This window comes from Scyliorhinus canicula, chromosome 25, assembly GCF_902713615.1.
Source record: "Scyliorhinus canicula chromosome 25, sScyCan1.1, whole genome shotgun sequence".
NCBI classification, from domain to species: Eukaryota; Metazoa; Chordata; class Chondrichthyes; order Carcharhiniformes; family Scyliorhinidae; genus Scyliorhinus; species Scyliorhinus canicula.
The window spans coordinates 24,936,293-24,953,650 of record NC_052170.1 but is presented as its reverse complement, the minus strand read 5'-3'; the positions used below and the strand labels follow the sequence as shown (position 1 = coordinate 24,953,650).

The 17,358-nt window shown below is 49.6% G+C and overlaps 1 protein-coding gene across 1 annotated transcript in view; it reads right to left on the bottom strand.

Annotated features, from left to right (window-relative positions):
- The window catches only part of LOC119957021 (mucin-2-like), a 96,233-nt gene that overhangs the window by 6,833 nt on the left and 72,042 nt on the right, over nucleotides 1-17,358 (bottom strand). Inside the window, exons 11-13 of the mRNA XM_038784604.1 lie at nucleotides 7,231-7,417; nucleotides 4,240-4,377; nucleotides 2,279-2,422 (exon numbers count right to left, since the gene is read on the bottom strand). Of these exons, the coding sequence (XP_038640532.1) occupies nucleotides 2,279-2,422; nucleotides 4,240-4,377; nucleotides 7,231-7,417 (469 nt within the window). The remainder of the gene's footprint in view (nucleotides 1-2,278; nucleotides 2,423-4,239; nucleotides 4,378-7,230; nucleotides 7,418-17,358) is intronic.

The window sequence follows — 17,358 nt, the reverse complement described above, 5'->3', positions numbered from 1 at the left end:
TATCCTCTGCAAACTTTCAGATGTTACATTTTAATGTAGGACAGCACAGTAGCATAGTGAGTAGCACTGTGGCTTCACAGCGCCAGGGTCCCAGGTTCGATTCCCTGCTGGGTCACTGTCTGCACGTTCTCCCCATGTCTGCATGGGTTTCTTTCGGGTGCTATGGTTTTCTCCCAAAGTCCAAAGACGTGCAGATTAGGTGGATTGGCCATGTTAAATTGTCCTAAGTGTCCAAAAAGGTTTGGAGGGTTTATTGGTTTCCGGGGATAAGGTGTAAATGAGGGATTAAGTTGGTCGGTGCAGACTCGATCGGCCAAATGGCCTCCTTCTGCACTGTATCTTCTATGTTTTATTCTCCAATCCGAATCACCTAATGGTATGTTCCCTCATCCGAATTATGCTGATGGTATGTTGGCCTTCATTACAAGAGGTTTCGAGTATAGAAGCAGCATGTTTTGCTGCAATTGTACAGGGCCTTGGTGAGGCCACAATTGGAGTATTGTGTGCAGTTTTGGTCTCCTTCCCTGAGGAAGGATGTTCTTGGTCTCGAGGGAGTGCAGCGAAGGTTTACCAGACTGATTCCAGGGATGGCGGAACTGTAACATGAGGAGAGATTAATTAGGTTGGGATTGTTCTCGCTGGAGTTCAGAAGAATGAGGGGTGATCTTGTAGATGATACTAAGATTGGTGGAGTTGCAGATAGCGAGGCGGACTGTCAGAGAATACAGCAAATTATAGACAGATTGGAGAGTTGGGCAGAGAAATGGCAGATGGAGTTCAATCCAGACAAATGCGAGGTGATGTATTTTGGAAGATCTAACTCAAGAGCAGACTATGCGGTCAATGGAAGAGTCCTGGGGAAAATTGATGTACAGAGAGATCTGGGAGTTCATGTCCATTGTACCCTGAAGGTGGCAATGCAGGTTGATAGAGTGGTCAAGAAGGCATACAGCATGCTTGCCTTCATCGGACGAGGTATTGAGTACAAGAGTCGGCAGGTCATGTTACAGTTGTTTCGGACTTTGGTTAGGCCACATTTGGAATACTGCGTGCAGTTCTGGTCGCCACATTACCAGAAGGATGTGGATGATTTAGAGAGAGTGCAGAGTAGGTTCATCAGGATGTTGCCTGGTATGGAGGGTGCTAGCTATGAAGAAAGGTTGAGTAGATTAGGATTGTTTTCATTGGAAAGACGGAGGTTGAGGGGAGACCTGATTGAGGTCTACAAAATTATGAGAGGTATGGACAGGGTGGATAGCAACAAGCTTTTTCCAAGAGTGTGAGTGTCAATTACAAGGGGTCACGATTTCAAGGTGAGAGGGGAAAAGTTTAAGGGAGATGTGCGTGGAAAGTTCTTTACGCAGAGGGTGGTGGATGCCTGGAATGCTTTGCCAGTGGAGGTGGTAGAGGCGGGTACGATAGCATCATTTAAGATGTATCTAGATAGATATATGAACAGGTGGGGAACAGAGAGAAGTAGACCTTGGAAAATAGGCAACATGTTTAGATAAAGGATCTGGATCGGCGCAGGCTGGGAGGGCCGAAGGGCCTGTTCCTGTGCTGTAATTTTCTTTGTTCTTCTTTGTTCTATGACAGATATGAAAATAATTGGGATTGTGAATCTTTGCAGTTCTCTGCGCCAGAGGACTAAACATCTACCGTGGTAATCATTTTTATCGCTATGATCTGACTTTTCCATCTGTTGTTGACAAATGTATCAATGGAGTGCACGTTGACAGAGAACTGACCAAATGTTGTGATCTTATTAAATGGCAGATGAGACTCTTTCCCACACGCACTGTATGGTCTGACCCGATCGTATTTCATGCGAATGCATCACCTGAGACTTATACGAGTATCGGTATATGCTACATGTTTGGACGAATTGCCAAAAGAAGCATATGAAATATTTTAAGGTGTGGTTTTGCGCGACTTGATATAGTATGTAAATCCTAAAAAAAGATGTGTCGCATTCACGATCAAATGATTAATCTTCAAATGGATGCGTGTTAAAGAGACATTTGGGCAGACAGCTAGGGCTCACTGAATTATGATATTTGGCGGTTGGCTGATGGGTGAAGTTATTGTATCGTTTTCAGACCAACATGTCGACAGATTGAGTCACAATCTAAGGGTCTGAGCGATATCGAAAAATATTCTATGCTTAGGCCAATGACTTTTCTGACATTTAATTGAGCAACTCAAGGATTCTTCCTTTTTCGACACAAAGGACCTGTCAATAATACGCTCTACTGTGACTGCACTTCATTACACTTACCATTCCTTTCATTGTTGCACAGTCTACCTGCACAGCACGTGGGAATTCCATTAAGATTTAAGAGGAAGACATTCAGGTTGGCTGTCTCATTGCAGACATTCTCAGTGACGCATCCTTTGATGTAAAACGTCGCTCCAAAGGGTACTGCACAAAATCAGAAAATAATTAACCTTCAATACCTATGAAGCTCACGTGAAATCATTTTATCCATGCGGGGAATTAATGCTGTTGATACACAGTTTTTAATTTTCTGCCCATGCAAAGATTTCAGAAACACATTTCTAGGCAATATATATAGCTCGCCATTTAGATAAAGCGAATGTTTCTATACAAATAATGAATTCCACAGACAGCATGCACGAATTACAATTACTTTCTCCCACCGCCACCCAGATCACGCCCCACAGCGCCACTTGTATGGATTACATCCGAGCCTTTTCTTAGCCGTCATTTTATGTAATGGATCGTTCCCCCCCGGGTCTACTTTTCACGCGTTCTTCCAGCTGCTTCTAACTGATTCCTGTCCTTTCTACACCAGATCTGAGAGGTGTTGGTTACTGCTTACGGGTCACCTTTCCCCAGAATTTGATGTCGCGATTACTGTTTCCATATCTTCCGTTTGATCATGATGTAGAGAACTTAGGTGAGTGGGAGAAAGATCTCTGACAGAGCACAACGTAAGGAACTTCGAATACTTGCTTTTGAATGAAAATCAGGATTTGTTTTCCCCAATGGTGCGCAATGTATCAATACAGACTTTCAACGAGCATTGTGTATGCTCGAACAAGAAATAGAAAACGGTAGTATGCGATCCTGAAAGGAGTTTGGAAGGAAATATATGTTGCGATTTTCATTAATTAATTGATTAGTTTTCATTAACGTATACAAGTAAAGAAGTTTTGTTACAATCGTGCAGTCCTCCAGTCATCCCATATCTGGAGTACCGTTTTGGTCTGCTTTTTCAGGAAATTATATAACTGCATTTTATGTGCTCCAAGCGAAGGTGCACCGAATTTGCTTTGAATATTGCCTACTCATAATAAGAGTGTTTGTAAATTGGAATATGACGTTCAGAACTATGCATCAATTGATAGTTCCAAATTGCCCTTTATATGGTTGTAGTAAATTGCGCTCTTGAAGAAACCCAGCCAACAGTGTAGCTACACGTTTTGTGTTCACAGGACGTATTCAAGCCGTTGGCCAAACAGCAGTGCAGGAAAGAGTATATATTTTCAATTCAGGATGTTTTTTGACTTGCAGGACAACTTCAAGTTTGTGGTTCTTCAATGTTTCTGAAACGAGTATCCTGCTGGATGGAAGAGTTCATGGGGGAGCGCGGTGCTAACTGAGGAGCAGTGAAACTTGCAAGTGACACACACGTCAATGTGATACTTTGGTGCCTGAGTCAAGATTTGTAGAAAGGCTGACAAAGTTGCTGCCGACTGTGTCCTGGAGGCTGTCGGGCTCTTTGACTGTTATTGGAGGTGGATTCATCCAGGCCAGCGAAGAGTATTCCTAACTTTTAGATGGTGGACAGGCTTTGGGGCGTCAGGGAGGGATTTGCACATTGAAGGATTCCTCGCTTCTGATATGTTCAGGTGGCATCGTATTGCAGGACATGGAATTGAGAAAATCAGAGGCGCAGAAGGAAAATGAGAAGGGAAGCGTTTGCATTCAATAATGTAAGAAGCAGATATCTTGGGCCAGCACATCCAGATATGGAATCGATATGGCTATTTCATGTCCACTGAATCAACCCCTAAATTTATGAGAAAAGCTAAGAAATTGAGGACGGAACTATACACTTCTTCAAGCCTCATGGTTTTCTGTGCCTACATTCAGGTCCATGCAGTCTTTGACTAGAATGAAACCATTCCGGTGAAACAGGGCCGGAATATAATTCGGATAAATAACTGTGCTCTTTCATGAGACCCGACAAGGAAGATAATTCTTACACGCACTTTGTGTCCCTGATCCATTGAAACACCGATTTTCGTGACCCATGCATCTCACGGTTTGTTCCGTGATCCTGCACGACTCTGGGGAGTTAGTAAAACATCCGGAACATTCCAAACCATTCAGTGTCCGATTGGCAGGATCTGGAATAAGAAACAAAATAAAGGAAACATCCATTGCATATCACCAGCCTCATGCCTCCGCAGGAAGGACCATTCAACTAAAATTGTCGCAGAATCACCTAATTGGTTTTTCGGGACATGTGAGCATAAATTGGATTAAGTAAGTGCACGGTGGCGCAGCAAGTTAGCACTGCTGCTTCACGGCGCCGAGGTCCCAGGTTCAACCCTGGCTCTGGGCCACTGTAGTGTGGAGTTTACACATTGGATTTGGTACTGGGTAATGAACCCGGCCAGGTGTTAGATTTAGATGTAGGTGAGCACTTTGGTGATTGCTCACAACTCGGTTATGTTTACTTTAGCAATTGGCAGGGATAGGTATATACCGCAAGGCAAGAATTATAGCTGGGGGGAAAGCAATTATGATGCTATTCGGCAAGATTTAGGATGTATAGGATGGGGAAGGAAACTGCAGGGGATGGGTACAATCGAAATGTGGAGCTTTTTCAAGGAACAGCTACTGCGTGTCCTTGATAAGTATGTACCTGTCAGGCAGGGAGGAAGTTGTCGAGCAAGGGAACCGTGGTTTACTAAGGAAGTTGAAGCACTTGTCAAGAGGAAGAAGAAGGCTTATGTTAGGATGAGACATGAAGGCTCAGTTAGGGCACTTGAGAGTTACAAGTTAGCCAGGAAGGACCTAAAAGGAGAGTTAAGAAGAGCGAGGAGAGGACACGAAAAGTCGTTGGTGGATAGGATCAAGGAAAACCCTAAGGCTTTCTATAGGTATATCAGGAACAAAAGAATGACTAGGGTAAGATTAGGGCCAGTCAAGGATAGTAGTGGAAAGTTGTGTGTGGAATCACAGGAGATAGGGGAAGCGTTAAATGGATATTTTTCGTCAGTGTTTACACTGGAGAAAGACAATGTTGTCGAGGACAATACTCAGTCGACCAGGCTGAGAGGTTCACAAGGAGGAGGTGTTAGCAATTTTGGAAAGTGTAAAAATAGGTAAGTCCCCTGGGCCAGATGGGATTTATCCTAGGATTCTCTGGGAAGCCAGGGAGGAGATTGCAGAGCCTTTGTCCTTGATCTTTATGTCATCTTTGTCGACAGGAATAGTGCCGGAAGACTGGAGGATAGCAAATGTTGTCCCCTTGTTCAAGAAGGGGAGTAGAGACAACCCTGGTAATTATAGACCTGTGAGCCTTACTTCGGTTGTGGGTAAAAAATGTTGGAAAAGGTTATAAGAGATAGGGTTTACAATCATCTTGATTATGTACTGCGCTGATTCGTTCTATGTTCTATGTTCTATTAGCGATAGTCAACACCGTTTTGTGAAGGGTAGGTCATGCCTCACAAACCTTATTGAGTTTTTTGAGAAGGTGACCAAACAGGTGGATGATGGTAAAGCGGTTGATGTGGTGTATATGGATTTCAGTAAGGTGTTTGATAAGGTTCCCCATGGTAGGCTATTGCAGAAAATACGGAAGTATGGGATTGAAGGTGATTTAGCGGTTTGGATCAGCAATTGGCTAGCTGAAAGAAGACAGAGGGTGGTGGTTGATGGAAAATGTTCATCCTGGAGTTCAGTTACCGCAAGGATCTGTTTTGGGGCCACTGCTGTTTGTCATTTTTATAAATGACCTGGAAGAGGGTGTAGAAGGATGGGTTAGTAAATTTGCAGATGGCACGAAGGTTGGTGGAGTTGTGGATAGTGCTGAAGGATATTATAGGTTACAGAGGGACATAGATAAGCTGCAGAGCTGGGCTGAGAGGTGGCAGATGGAGTTTAATGCGGAAAAGTGTGAGGTGGATCACTTTGGAAGGAGTAACAGGAATGCAGAGTACTGGGCTAATGGCAAGATTCTTGGTCGTGTAGATGAACAGAGAGATCTCGGCATCCAGGTACATAAATCCCTGAAATTTGCCACCCTGTTTAATAGGGCTGTTAAGAAGGCATATGGTGCTAGCCTTTATCAGTAGGGGGATTGAGTTTCAGAGCCACGAGGTCATGCTGCAGCTGTGCAAAACTCTGGTGCAGTCGCACCTGGAGTACTGCGTGCAGTTTTGGTCACCACATTATAGGAAGGATGTGGAAGCTTTGGAAAGGGTTCAGAGGAGATTTACTAGGATGTTGCCTGGTATGGAGGGAAGGTCTTACATGGAAAGGCTCAGGGACTTGAGGTTGTTTTCCTTAGAGATGAGAAGGCTGAGAGGTGACTTAATAGAGACATTTAAGATAGTCAGAGGGTTAGATAGGGTGGACAGTGAAAGTCTTTTTCCTTGGATGGTGATGACCAATACGAGGGGTCATAGCTTTAAATTGAGGGGTAGTAAATATAGGACAGATGTCAGAGGCAGTTTCTTTACTCAGAGAGGAGTAGGGGTGTGGAACGCCCTGCCTGCAACAGACTGTAATAGACTCGCCAAATTTAAGGGCATTTAAGTGGTCACTGGATAGACATATGGATGAAAATGGAATAGTGTAGGTCAGATAGGCTTCAGATGGTTTCACGGGTCGGCGCATCAAGGGCCGAAGGGCCCATACTGCGCTGTAATGTTCTATGTTCTATTCCCCCCGTGTTTGCGTGCGTTTCGCCCCCACAACCCAAAAATGTGCAGGATAGGTGGATTGGCCAAGCTAAATTGACCCTGAATTGGAAAAAATAAATTGGGTACTCTAAAATAAAAAAATAAGTAGGATTAACGATGCTGAAAGCAATAGGAAAGCGGGAATTTTGTGAGATTGTATTCAAAATTCTAGGCAACTGAAAACTGCTGCAAAACAGCCAGCGTCACAACCGGCTGAGTACAACGCATCCGTCCATTAAATAAACATTTGGATCCCCGTCACAATATAATACTGGGAAACGGTACCTGCAACCGTCTGTGTATTACACCGGTTAAAAGCACAAAATTTGCTCTCCTGAGAACCAGAGACGAATACACTGGTGAAAGACACTGATCCAGCTTGACCCGCACATTTCTGCTCAATGAATGACGTCTTCAATTCTCCTGAAAAATATACACAGGCTATTGGGACCAAAGCAAATTTCTGCCGATTCTGAAATTTAAAACAACAAAGAAAAAATTCCGCAAATCAAAGCATCAGTGAGAGGACAAGGCTAACGTTTACGTCTCTTTGACTTTTCATCAGAGCGGGACTGACCTTTCGGAGAGATTGAGTCGCTTAAAATTCGATTCTGTGGATTTTAGATGAAATGGGAATCTAAAAAATAACCTAAAAATTCGAACAGGACTAGCCATGGTATCTAAGCGTAGCTGAGGGTATCTGAGGGTAGCTGAGGGTAGCTGAGGGTAGTTGAGGGTAGTTGAGGGTATCTGAGGGTATCTGAGGGTAGCTGAGGGTAGCTGAGGGTATCTGAGGGTAGCTGAGGGTAGCTGAGGGTAGCTGAGGGTAGCTGAGGGTATCTGAGGGTAGCTGAGGGTATCTGAGGGTAGCTGAGGGTATCTGAGGGTATCTGAGGGTATCTGAGTGTATCTGCGGGTATCTGAGGGTATCTGAGGGTAGCTGAGGGTATCTGAGGGTATCTGAGGGTATCTGAGTGTATCTGAGGGTATCTGAGGGTAGCTGAGGGTAGCTGAGGGTATCTGAGGGTAGCTGAGGGTATCTGAGGGTAGCTGAGGGTAGCTGAGGGTAACTGAGGGTAGCTGGGGGTATCTGAGGGTAGCTGAGGGTAACTGAGGGTAGCTGGGGGTATCTGAGGGTAGCTGAGGGTATCTGAGGGTAACTGAGGGTAGTTGAGGGTATCTGAGGGTAGCTGAGGGTAGCTGAGGGTATCTGAGGGTAGCTGGGGTATCTGAGGGTAGCTGAGGGTAGCTGGGGGCATCTGAGGGTATCTGAGGGTAGCTGGGGGCATCTGAGGGTATGTGAGGGTAGAAGAGGGTAGCTGAGGATATCTGAGGGTATCTGAGGGTAGCTGAGGGTAGCTGAGGGTAGCTGAGGGTGGCTGAGGGTATCTGAGGGAAGCTGAGGGTATCTGAGGGTATCTGAGAGTATCTGAGGGTATCTGAGGGTAGCTGAGGGTATCTGAGGGTATCTGAGAGTAGCTGAGGGTAGCTGAGGGTATCTGAGGTTATCTGAGGGTAGCTGAGGGTATCTGAGGGTAGCTGAGGGTACCTGAGGGTCGCTGGGGGTATCTGAGGGTAGCTGAGGGTAGCTGGGAGCATCTGAGGGTATCTGAGGGTAGCTGAGGGTAGCTGAGGGTATCTGAGGGTAGCTGAGGGTATCTGAGGGTATCTGAGAGTAGCAGAGAGTATCTGAGTGTAGCTGAGAGTGTCTGAGGGTATCTGAGGGTATCTGAGTGTAGCTGAGGGTAGCTGAGGGTAGCTGAGGGTAACTGAGAGTAGCTGGGGGTATCTGAGGGTAGCTGAGGGTAGCTGAGGGTATCTGAGGGTATCTGAGGGTAGTTGAGGGTATCTGAGGGTAGCTGAGGGTAGCTGAGGGTATCTGAGGGTAGCTGGGGTATCTGAGGGTAGCTGAGGGTAGCTGAGGGTAACTGAGGGTAGCTGGGGGTATCTGAGGGTAGCTGAGGGTAGCTGAGGGTATCTGAGGGTATCTGAGGGTAGTTGAGGGTATCTGAGGGTAGCTGAGGGTAGCTGAGGGTATCTGAGGGTAGCTGGGGTATCTGAGGGTAGCTGAGGGTAGCTGGGGGCATCTGAGGGTATCTGAGGGTAGCTGGGGGCATTTGAGGGTATGTGAGGGTAGAAGAGGGTAACTGAGGATAGCTGAGGGTATCTGAGGGTGTCTGAGGGTAGCTGAGGGTAGCTGAGGGTAGCTGAGGGTAGCTGAGGGTGGCTGAGGGTATCTGAGGGAAGCTGAGGGTATCTGAGGGTATCTGAGAGTATCTGAGGGTATCTGAGGGTAGCTGAGGGTATCTGAGGGTATCTGAGGGTAGCTGAGAGTAGCTGAGGGTATCTGAGGATATCTGAGGGTAGCTGAGGGTATCTGAGGGAAGCTGAGGGTACCTGAGGGTCGCTGGGGGTATCTGAGGGTAGCTGAGGGTAGCTGGGGGCATCTGAGGGTATCTGAGGGTAGCTGAGGGTAGCTGAGGGTATCTGAGGGTAGCTGAGGGTATCTGAGGGTATCAGAGGGTATCTGAGAGTAGCAGAGAGTATCTGAGTGTAGCTGAGAGTGTCTGAGGGTATCTGAGGGTAGCTGAGTGTAGCTGAGGGTATCTGAGGGTATCTGAGGGTAGTTGAGGGTAGCTGAGGGAATCTGAGGGTAGCTGAGGGTATCTGAGGGTAGCTGAGGGTATCTGAGGGTAGCTGAGGGCAGCTGAGGGTGTCTGATGGTAGCTGGGGTATCTGAGGGTAGCTGGGGGCATCTGAGGGTATCTGAGGGTATCTGAGGGTAGCTGAGGGTATCTGAGAGTAGCTGAGGGTAGCTGAGGGTATCTGAGGGTATCTGAGTGTAGCTGAGGGTAACTGAGGGAACCTGAGGGTATCTGAGGGTAGCTGAGGGTATCTGAGGGTATCTGAGTGTAGCTGAGTGTAGCTGAGAGTATCTGAGGGAAGCCGAGGGTATCTGAGGGTATCTGAGGGTATCTGAGAGTATCTGAGGTTATCTGAGGGTAGCCGAGTGTAACTGAGGGTATCTGAGGGTAGCCGAGGGTATCTGAGGGTATCTGAGGGTAGCTGAGAGTATCTGAGGGTAGCTGAGGGTATCTGAGGGTATCTGAGGGTATCTGAGGGTAGCTGAGGGTATCTGAGGATATCTGAGGGTATCTGAGGGTAGCTGAGGGTAGCTGAGGGTAGCTGAGGGTATCTGAATGTAGCTGAGGGTAACTGAGGGTAGCTGAGTGTATCTGAGGGTAGCTGAGGGTATCTGAGGGTAGCTGAGGGTATCTGAGGGTATCTGAGGGTATCTGAGGGTATCTGAGTGTAGCTGAGAGTATCTGAGGGTATCTGAGGGTATCTGAGGGTAGCTGAGGTTATCTGAGGGTATCTGAGGGCAGCTGAGGGTATCTGAGGGTAGCTGAGGGTAGCTGAGGGTAGCTAAGGGTAGCTGTGGGTAGCTGAGGGTAACTCAGGGTAGTTGAGTGTAGCTGAAAGTATCTGAGGGTATCTGAGGGTAGTTGAGGGCATCTGAGGGTAGCTGAGGGTAGCTGAGGGTGTCTGAGGGTAGCTGGGTTATCTGAGGGTAGCTGAGGGTAGCTGGGGGCATCTGATGGTAGCTGAGGGTATCTGAGGGTATCTGAGGGTTGCTGAGGGTATCTGAGGTTATCTGAGGGTAGCTGAGGGTATCTGAGGGTAGTTGAGGGTAGTTGAGGGTATCTGAGGGTATCTGAGGGTAGCTGAGGGTAGCTGAGGGTATCTGAGGGTATCTGAGGGTAGCTGAGGGTAGCTGAGGGTATCTGAGGGTATCTGAGGGTATCTGAGTGTATCTGCGGGTATCTGAGGGAACCTGAGGGTATCTGAGTGTAGCTGAGGGTATCTGAGGGTATCTGAGGGTATCTGAGTGTATCTGAGGGTATCTGAGGTTATCTGAGGGTAGCTGAGGGTATCTGAGGGTAGCTGAGGATATCTGAGGGTAGCTGAGGGTAGCTGAGGGTAACTGAGGGTAGCTGGGGGTATCTGAGGGTAGCTGAGGGTAACTGAGGGTAGCTGGGGGTATCTGAGGGTAGCTGAGGGTATCTGAGGGTAACTGAGGGTAGTTGAGGGTATCTGAGGGTAGCTGAGGGTAGCTGAGGGTATCTGAGGGTAGCTGGGGTATCTGAGGGTAGCTGAGGGTAGCTGGGGGCATCTGAGGGTATCTGAGGGTAGCTGGGGGCATCTGAGGGTATGTGAGGGTAGAAGAGGGTAGCTGAGGATATCTGAGGGTATCTGAGGGTAGCTGAGGGTAGCTGAGGGTAGCTGAGGGTGGCTGAGGGTATCTGAGGGAAGCTGAGGGTATCTGAGGGTATCTGAGAGTATCTGAGGGTAGCTGAGGGTATCTGAGGGTATCTGAGAGTAGCTGAGGGTAGCTGAGGGTAGCTGAGGGTGGCTGAGGGTATCTGAGGGAAGCTGAGGGTATCTGAGGGTATCTGAGAGTATCTGAGGGTATCTGAGGGTAGCTGAGGGTATCTGAGGGAATCTGAGGTTGTCTGAGGGTAGCTGAGGGTATCTGAGGGTAGCTGAGGGTACCTGAGGGTCGCTGGGGGTATCTGAGGGTAGCTGAGGTTAGCTGGGAGCATCTGAGGGTATCTGAGGGTAGCTGAGGGTAGCTGAGGGTATCTGAGGGTAGCTGAGGGTATCTGAGGGTATCTGAGAGTAGCAGAGAGTATCTGAGTGTAGCTGAGATTGTCTGAGGGTATCTGAGGGTATCTGAGTGTAGCTGAGGGTAGCTGAGGGTAGCTGAGGGTAACTGAGGGTAGCTGGGGGTATCTGAGGGTAGCGGAGGGTAGCTGAGGGTATCTGAGGGTATCTGAGGGTAGTTGAGGGTATCTGAGGGTAGCTGAGGGTAGCTGAGGGTATCTGAGGGTAGCTGGGGTATCTGAGGGTAGCTGAGGGTAGCTGAGGGTAACTGAGGGTAGCTGGGGGTATCTGAGGGTAGCTGAGGGTAGCTGAGGGTATCTGAGGGTATCTGAGGGTAGTTGAGGGTATCTGAGGGTATCTGAGGGTAGTTGAGGGTATCTGAGGGTAGCTGAGGGTAGCTGAGGGTATCTGAGGGTAGCTGGGGTATCTGAGGGTAGCTGAGGGTAGCTGGGGGCATCTGAGGGTATCTGAGGGTAGCTGGGGGCATTTGAGGGTATGTGAGGGTAGAAGAGGGTAGCTGAGGATAGCTGAGGGTATCTGAGGGTGTCTGAGGGTAGCTGAGGGTAGCTGAGGGTAGCTGAGGGTAGCTGAGGGTGGCTGAGGGTATCTGAGGGAAGCTGAGGGTATCTGAGGTTATCTGAGAGTATCTGAGGGTATCTGAGGGTAGCTGAGGGTATCTGAGGGTATCTGAGGGTAGCTGAGAGTAGCTGAGGGTATCTGAGGATATCTGAGGGTAGCTGAGGGTATCTGAGGGTAGCTGAGGGTACCTGAGGGTCGCTGGGGGTATCTGAGGGTAGCTGAGGGTAGCTGGGGGCATCTGAGGGTATCTGAGGGTAGCTGAGGGTAGCTGAGGGTATCTGAGGGTAGCTGAGGGTATCTGAGGGTATCAGAGGATATCTGAGAGTAGCAGAGAGTATCTGAGTGTAGCTGAGAGTGTCTGAGGGTATCTGAGGGTAGCTGAGTGTAGCTGAGGGTATCTGAGGGTATCTGAGGGTATCTGAGGGTAGTTGAGGGTAGCTGAGGGAATCTGAGGGTAGCTGAGGGTATCTGAGGGTAGTTGAGGGTATCTGAGGGTAGCTGAGGGTAGCTGAGGGTGTCTGAGGGTAGCTGGGGTATCTGAGGGTAGCTGGGGGCATCTGAGGGTATCTGAGGGTAGCTGAGGGTAGCTGAGGGTATCTGAGGGTATCTGAGGGTAGCTGAGGGTAGCTGAGGGTATCTGAGGGTATCTGAGTGTAGCTGAGGGTAACTGAGGGAACCTGAGGGTATCTGAGGGTAGCTGAGGGTATCTGAGGGTATCTGAGTGTAGCTGAGTGTAGCTGAGAGTATCTGAGGGAAGCCGAGGGTATCTGAGGGTATCTGAGGGTATCTGAGAGTATCTGAGGTTATCTGAGGGTAGCCGAGGGTAGCTGAGGGTATCTGAGGGTAGCCGAGGGTATCTGAGGGTATCTGAGAGTAGCTGAGGGTAGCTGAGGGTAGCTGACGGTAGCTGGGGATATCTGAGGGTAGCTGAGGGTAGCTGAGGGTATCTGAGGGTAGCTGAGGGTAGCTGAGTGTAGCTGAGTGTAGCTGAGGGTAGCTGAGGGTATCTGAGGGTATCGGAGTGTAGCTGAGGGTAACTGAGGGAACCTGAGGGTATCTGAGGGTAGCTGAGGGTATCTGAGGGTATCTGAGAGTATCTGAGGGTAGCTGAGGGTATCTGAGGGTATCTGAGGGTATCTGAGGGTAGCTGAGGGTAGCTGAGGGTATCTGAGGGTAGCTGAGAGTATCTGAGGATATCTGAGGGTATCTGAGGGTAGCTGAGGGTAGCTGAGGGTAGCTGAGGGTATCTGAGTGTAGCTGAGGGTAACTGACGGTAGCTGAGTGTATCTGAGGGTAGCTGAGGGTAGCTGAGGGTATCTGAGGGTAGCTGAGTGTATCTGAGGGTAGCTGAGGGTATCTGAGGGTATCTGAGGGTATCTGAGGGTATCTGAGTGTAGCTGAGAGTATCTGAGGGTATCTGAGGGTATCTGAGGGTAGCTGAGGGTAGCTGAGGTTATCTGAGGGTATCTGAGGGCAGCTGAGGGTATCTGAGGGTAGCTGAGGGTAGCTGAGGGTAGCTAGGGGTAGCTGTGGGTAGCTGAGGGTAGCTGAGGGTAACTCAGGGTAGTTGAGTGTAGCTGAAAGTATCTGAGGGTATCTGAGGGTAGTTGAGGGCATCTGAGGGTAGCTGAGGGTAGCTGAGGGTGTCTGAGGGTAGCTGGGTTATCTGAGGGTAGCTGAGGGTAGCTGGGGGCATCTGATGGTAGCTGAGGGTATCTGAGGGTATCTGAGGGTTGCTGAGGGTAGCTGAGGGTAGCTGAGGGTAACTGAGGGAACCTGAGGGTATCTGAGGGCAGCTGAGAGTATCTGAGGGTAGCTGAGGGTATCTGAGGTTATCTAAGGGTAGCTGAGGGTAGCTGAGGATATCTGAGGGTAGCGGAGGGTATCGGAGGGTAGCTGAGGGTAGCTGAGGGTAGCTGAGGGTAGTTGGGGGTATCTGAGGGTAGCTGAGGGTAGCTGAGGGTATCTGAGGGTATCTGAGGGTAGTTGAGTGTAGCTGGGGTATGTGAGGGTAGCTGAGGGTAGCTGGGGGCATCTGAGGGTATCTGAGGGTGGCTGAGGGTATCTGAGGGTATCTGAGTGTAGCTGAAGGTAACTGAGGGAACCTGATGCTATCTGAGGGTAGCTGAGGGTATCTGAGGGTATCTGAGGGTATCTGAGTGGAGCTGAGAGTATCTGAGGGTAGCTGAGGGTATCTGAGGTTATCTGAGGGTAACTGAGTGTTTGTGAGGGTATCTGAGGCTATCTGAGGGTAGCTGAACGTAGCTGAGGGTATCTGAGGGTAGCTGAGGGTATCTGAGGGTATCTGAGGGTATCTGAGAGTATCTGAGGGTATCTGAGGGTAGCTGAGGGTATCTGAGGGTATCTGAGAGTAGCTGAGGGTAGCTGAGGGTGGCTGAGGGTATCTGAGGGAAGCTGAGGGTATCTGAGGGTATCTGAGAGTATCTGAGGGTATCTGAGGGTAGCTGAGGGTATCTGAGGGTATCTGAGGTTATCTGAGGGTAGCTGAGGGTATCTGAGGGTAGCTGAGGGTACCTGAGGGTCGCTGGGGGTATCTGAGGGTAGCTGAGGGTAGCTGGGAGCATCTGAGGGTATCTGAGGGTAGCTGAGGGTAGCTGAGGGTATCTGAGGGTAGCTGAGGGTATCTGAGGGTATCTGAGAGTAGCAGAGAGTATCTGAGTGTAGCTGAGAGTGTCTGAGGGTATCTGAGGGTATCTGAGTGTAGCTGAGGGTAGCTGAGGGTAGCTGAGGGTAACTGAGGGTAGCTGGGGGTATCTGAGGGTAGCTGAGGGTAGCTGAGGGTATCTGAGTGTATCTGAGGGTAGTTCAGGGTATCTCAGGGTAGCTGAGGGTAGCTGAGGGTATCTGAGGGTAGCTGGGGTATCTGAGGGTAGCTGAGGGTAGCTGAGGGTAACTGAGGGTAGCTGGGGGTATCTGAGGGTAGCTGAGGGTAGCTCAGGGTATCTGAGGGTATCTGAGGGTAGTTGAGGGTATCTGAGGGTATCTGAGGGTAGTTGAGGGTATCTGAGGGTAGCTGAGGGTAGCTGAGGGTACCTGAGGGTAGCTGGGGTATCTGAGGGTAGCTGAGGGTAGCTGGGGGCATCTGAGGGTATCTGAGGGTAGCTGGGGGCATTTGAGGGTATGTGAGGGTAGAAGAGGGTAGCTGAGGATAGCTGAGGGTATCTGAGGGTGTCTGAGGGTAGCTGAGGGTAGCTGAGGGTAGCTGAGGGTAGCTGAGGGTGGCTGAGGGTATCTGAGGGAAGCTGAGGGTATCTGAGGGTATCTGAGAGTATCTGAGGGTATCTGAGGGTAGCTGAGGGTATCTGAGGGTATCTGAGGGTAGCTGAGAGTAGCTGAGGGTATCTGAGGATATCTGAGGGTAGCTGAGGGTATCTGAGGGTAGCTGAGGGTACCTGAGGGTCGCTGGGGGTATCTGAGGGTAGCTGAGGGTAGCTGGGGGCATCTGAGGGTATCTGAGGGTAGCTGAGGGTAGCTGAGGGTATCTGAGGGTAGCTGAGGGTATCTGAGGGTATCAGAGGGTATCTGAGAGTAGCAGAGAGTATCTGAGTGTAGCTGAGAGTGTCTGAGAGTATCTGAGGGTAGCTGAGTGTAGCTGAGGGTATCTGAGGGTATCTGAGGGTATCTGAGGGTAGTTGAGGGTAGCTGAGGGAATCTGAGGGTAGCTGAGGGTATCTGAGGGTAGTTGAGGGTATCTGAGGGTAGCTGAGTGTAGCTGAGGGTGTCTGAGGGTAGCTGGGGTATCTGAAGGTAGCTGGGGGCATCTGAGGGTATCTGAGGGTAGCTGAGGGTAGCTGAGGGTATCTGAGGGTATCTGAGGGTATCTGAGGGTAGCTGAGGGTAGCTGAGGGTATCTGAGGGTATCTGAGTGTAGCTGAGTGTAGCTGAGAGTATCTGAGGGAAGCCGAGGGTATCTGAGGGTATCTGAGGGTATCTGAGAGTATCTGAGGTTATCTGAGGGTAGCCGAGGGTAGCTGAGGGTATCTGAGGGTAGCCGAGGGTATCTGAGGGTATCTGAGGGTAGCTGAGGGTAGCTGACGGTAGCTGGGGATATCTGAGGGTAGCTGATGGTAGCTGAGGGTATCTGAGGGTAGCTGAGGGTAGCTGAGTGTAGCTGAGGGTAGCTGAGGGTAGCTGAGGGTATCTGAGGGTATCGGAGTGTAGCTGAGGGTAACTGAGGAAACCTGAGGGTATCTGAGGGTAGCTGAGGGTATCTGAGGGTATCTGAGGGTATCTGAGAGTATCTGAGGGTAGCTGAGGGTATCTGAGGGTATCTGAGGGTATCTGAGTGTAGCTGAGAGTATCTGAGGGTATCTGAGGGTATCTGAGGGTAGCTGAGGGTAGCTGAGGTTATCTGAGGGTATCTGAGGGCAGCTGAGGGTATCTGAGGGTAGCTGAGGGTAGCTGAGGGTAGCTAGGGGTAGCTGTGGGTAGCTGAGGGTAGCTGAGGGTAACTCAGGGTAGTTGAGTGTAGCTGAAAGTATCTGAGGGTATCTGAGGGTAGTTGAGGGCATCTGAGGGTAGCTGAGGGTAGCTGAGGGTGTCTGAGGGTAGCTGGGTTATCTGAGGGTAGCTGAGGGTAGCTGGGGGCATCTGATGGTAGCTGAGGGTATCTGAGGGTATCTGAGGGTTGCTGAGGGTAGCTGAGGGTAGCTGAGGGTAACTGAGGGAACCTGAGGGTATCTGAGGGCAGCTGAGAGTATCTGAGGGTAGCTGAGGGTAGCTGAGGGTATCTGAGTGTATCTGAGGGTAGTTGAGGGTATCTGAGGGTATCTGAGGGTAGTTGAGGGTATCTGAGTGTAGCTGAGGGTAGCTGAGGGTATCTGAGGGTAGCTGGGGTATCTGAGGGTATTGAGGGTAGCTGGTGGGCATCTGAGGTATCTGAGGGTAGCTGGGGCATTTGAGGGTATGTGAGGGTAGAAGAGGGTAGCTGAGGATAGCTGAGGGTATCTGAGGGTGTTCTGATGGTAGCTGAGGGTAGCTGAGGGTAGCTGAGGGTAGCTGAGGGGTGGCTGAGGGTATCTGAGGGAAGCTGAGGGTATCTGAGGTTATCTGAGAGTATCTAGGGTATCTGAGGGTAGCTGAGGGTATCTGAGGGTATCTGAGGGTAGCTGAGAGTAGCTGAGGGTATCTGAGGAGATCTGAGTAGGT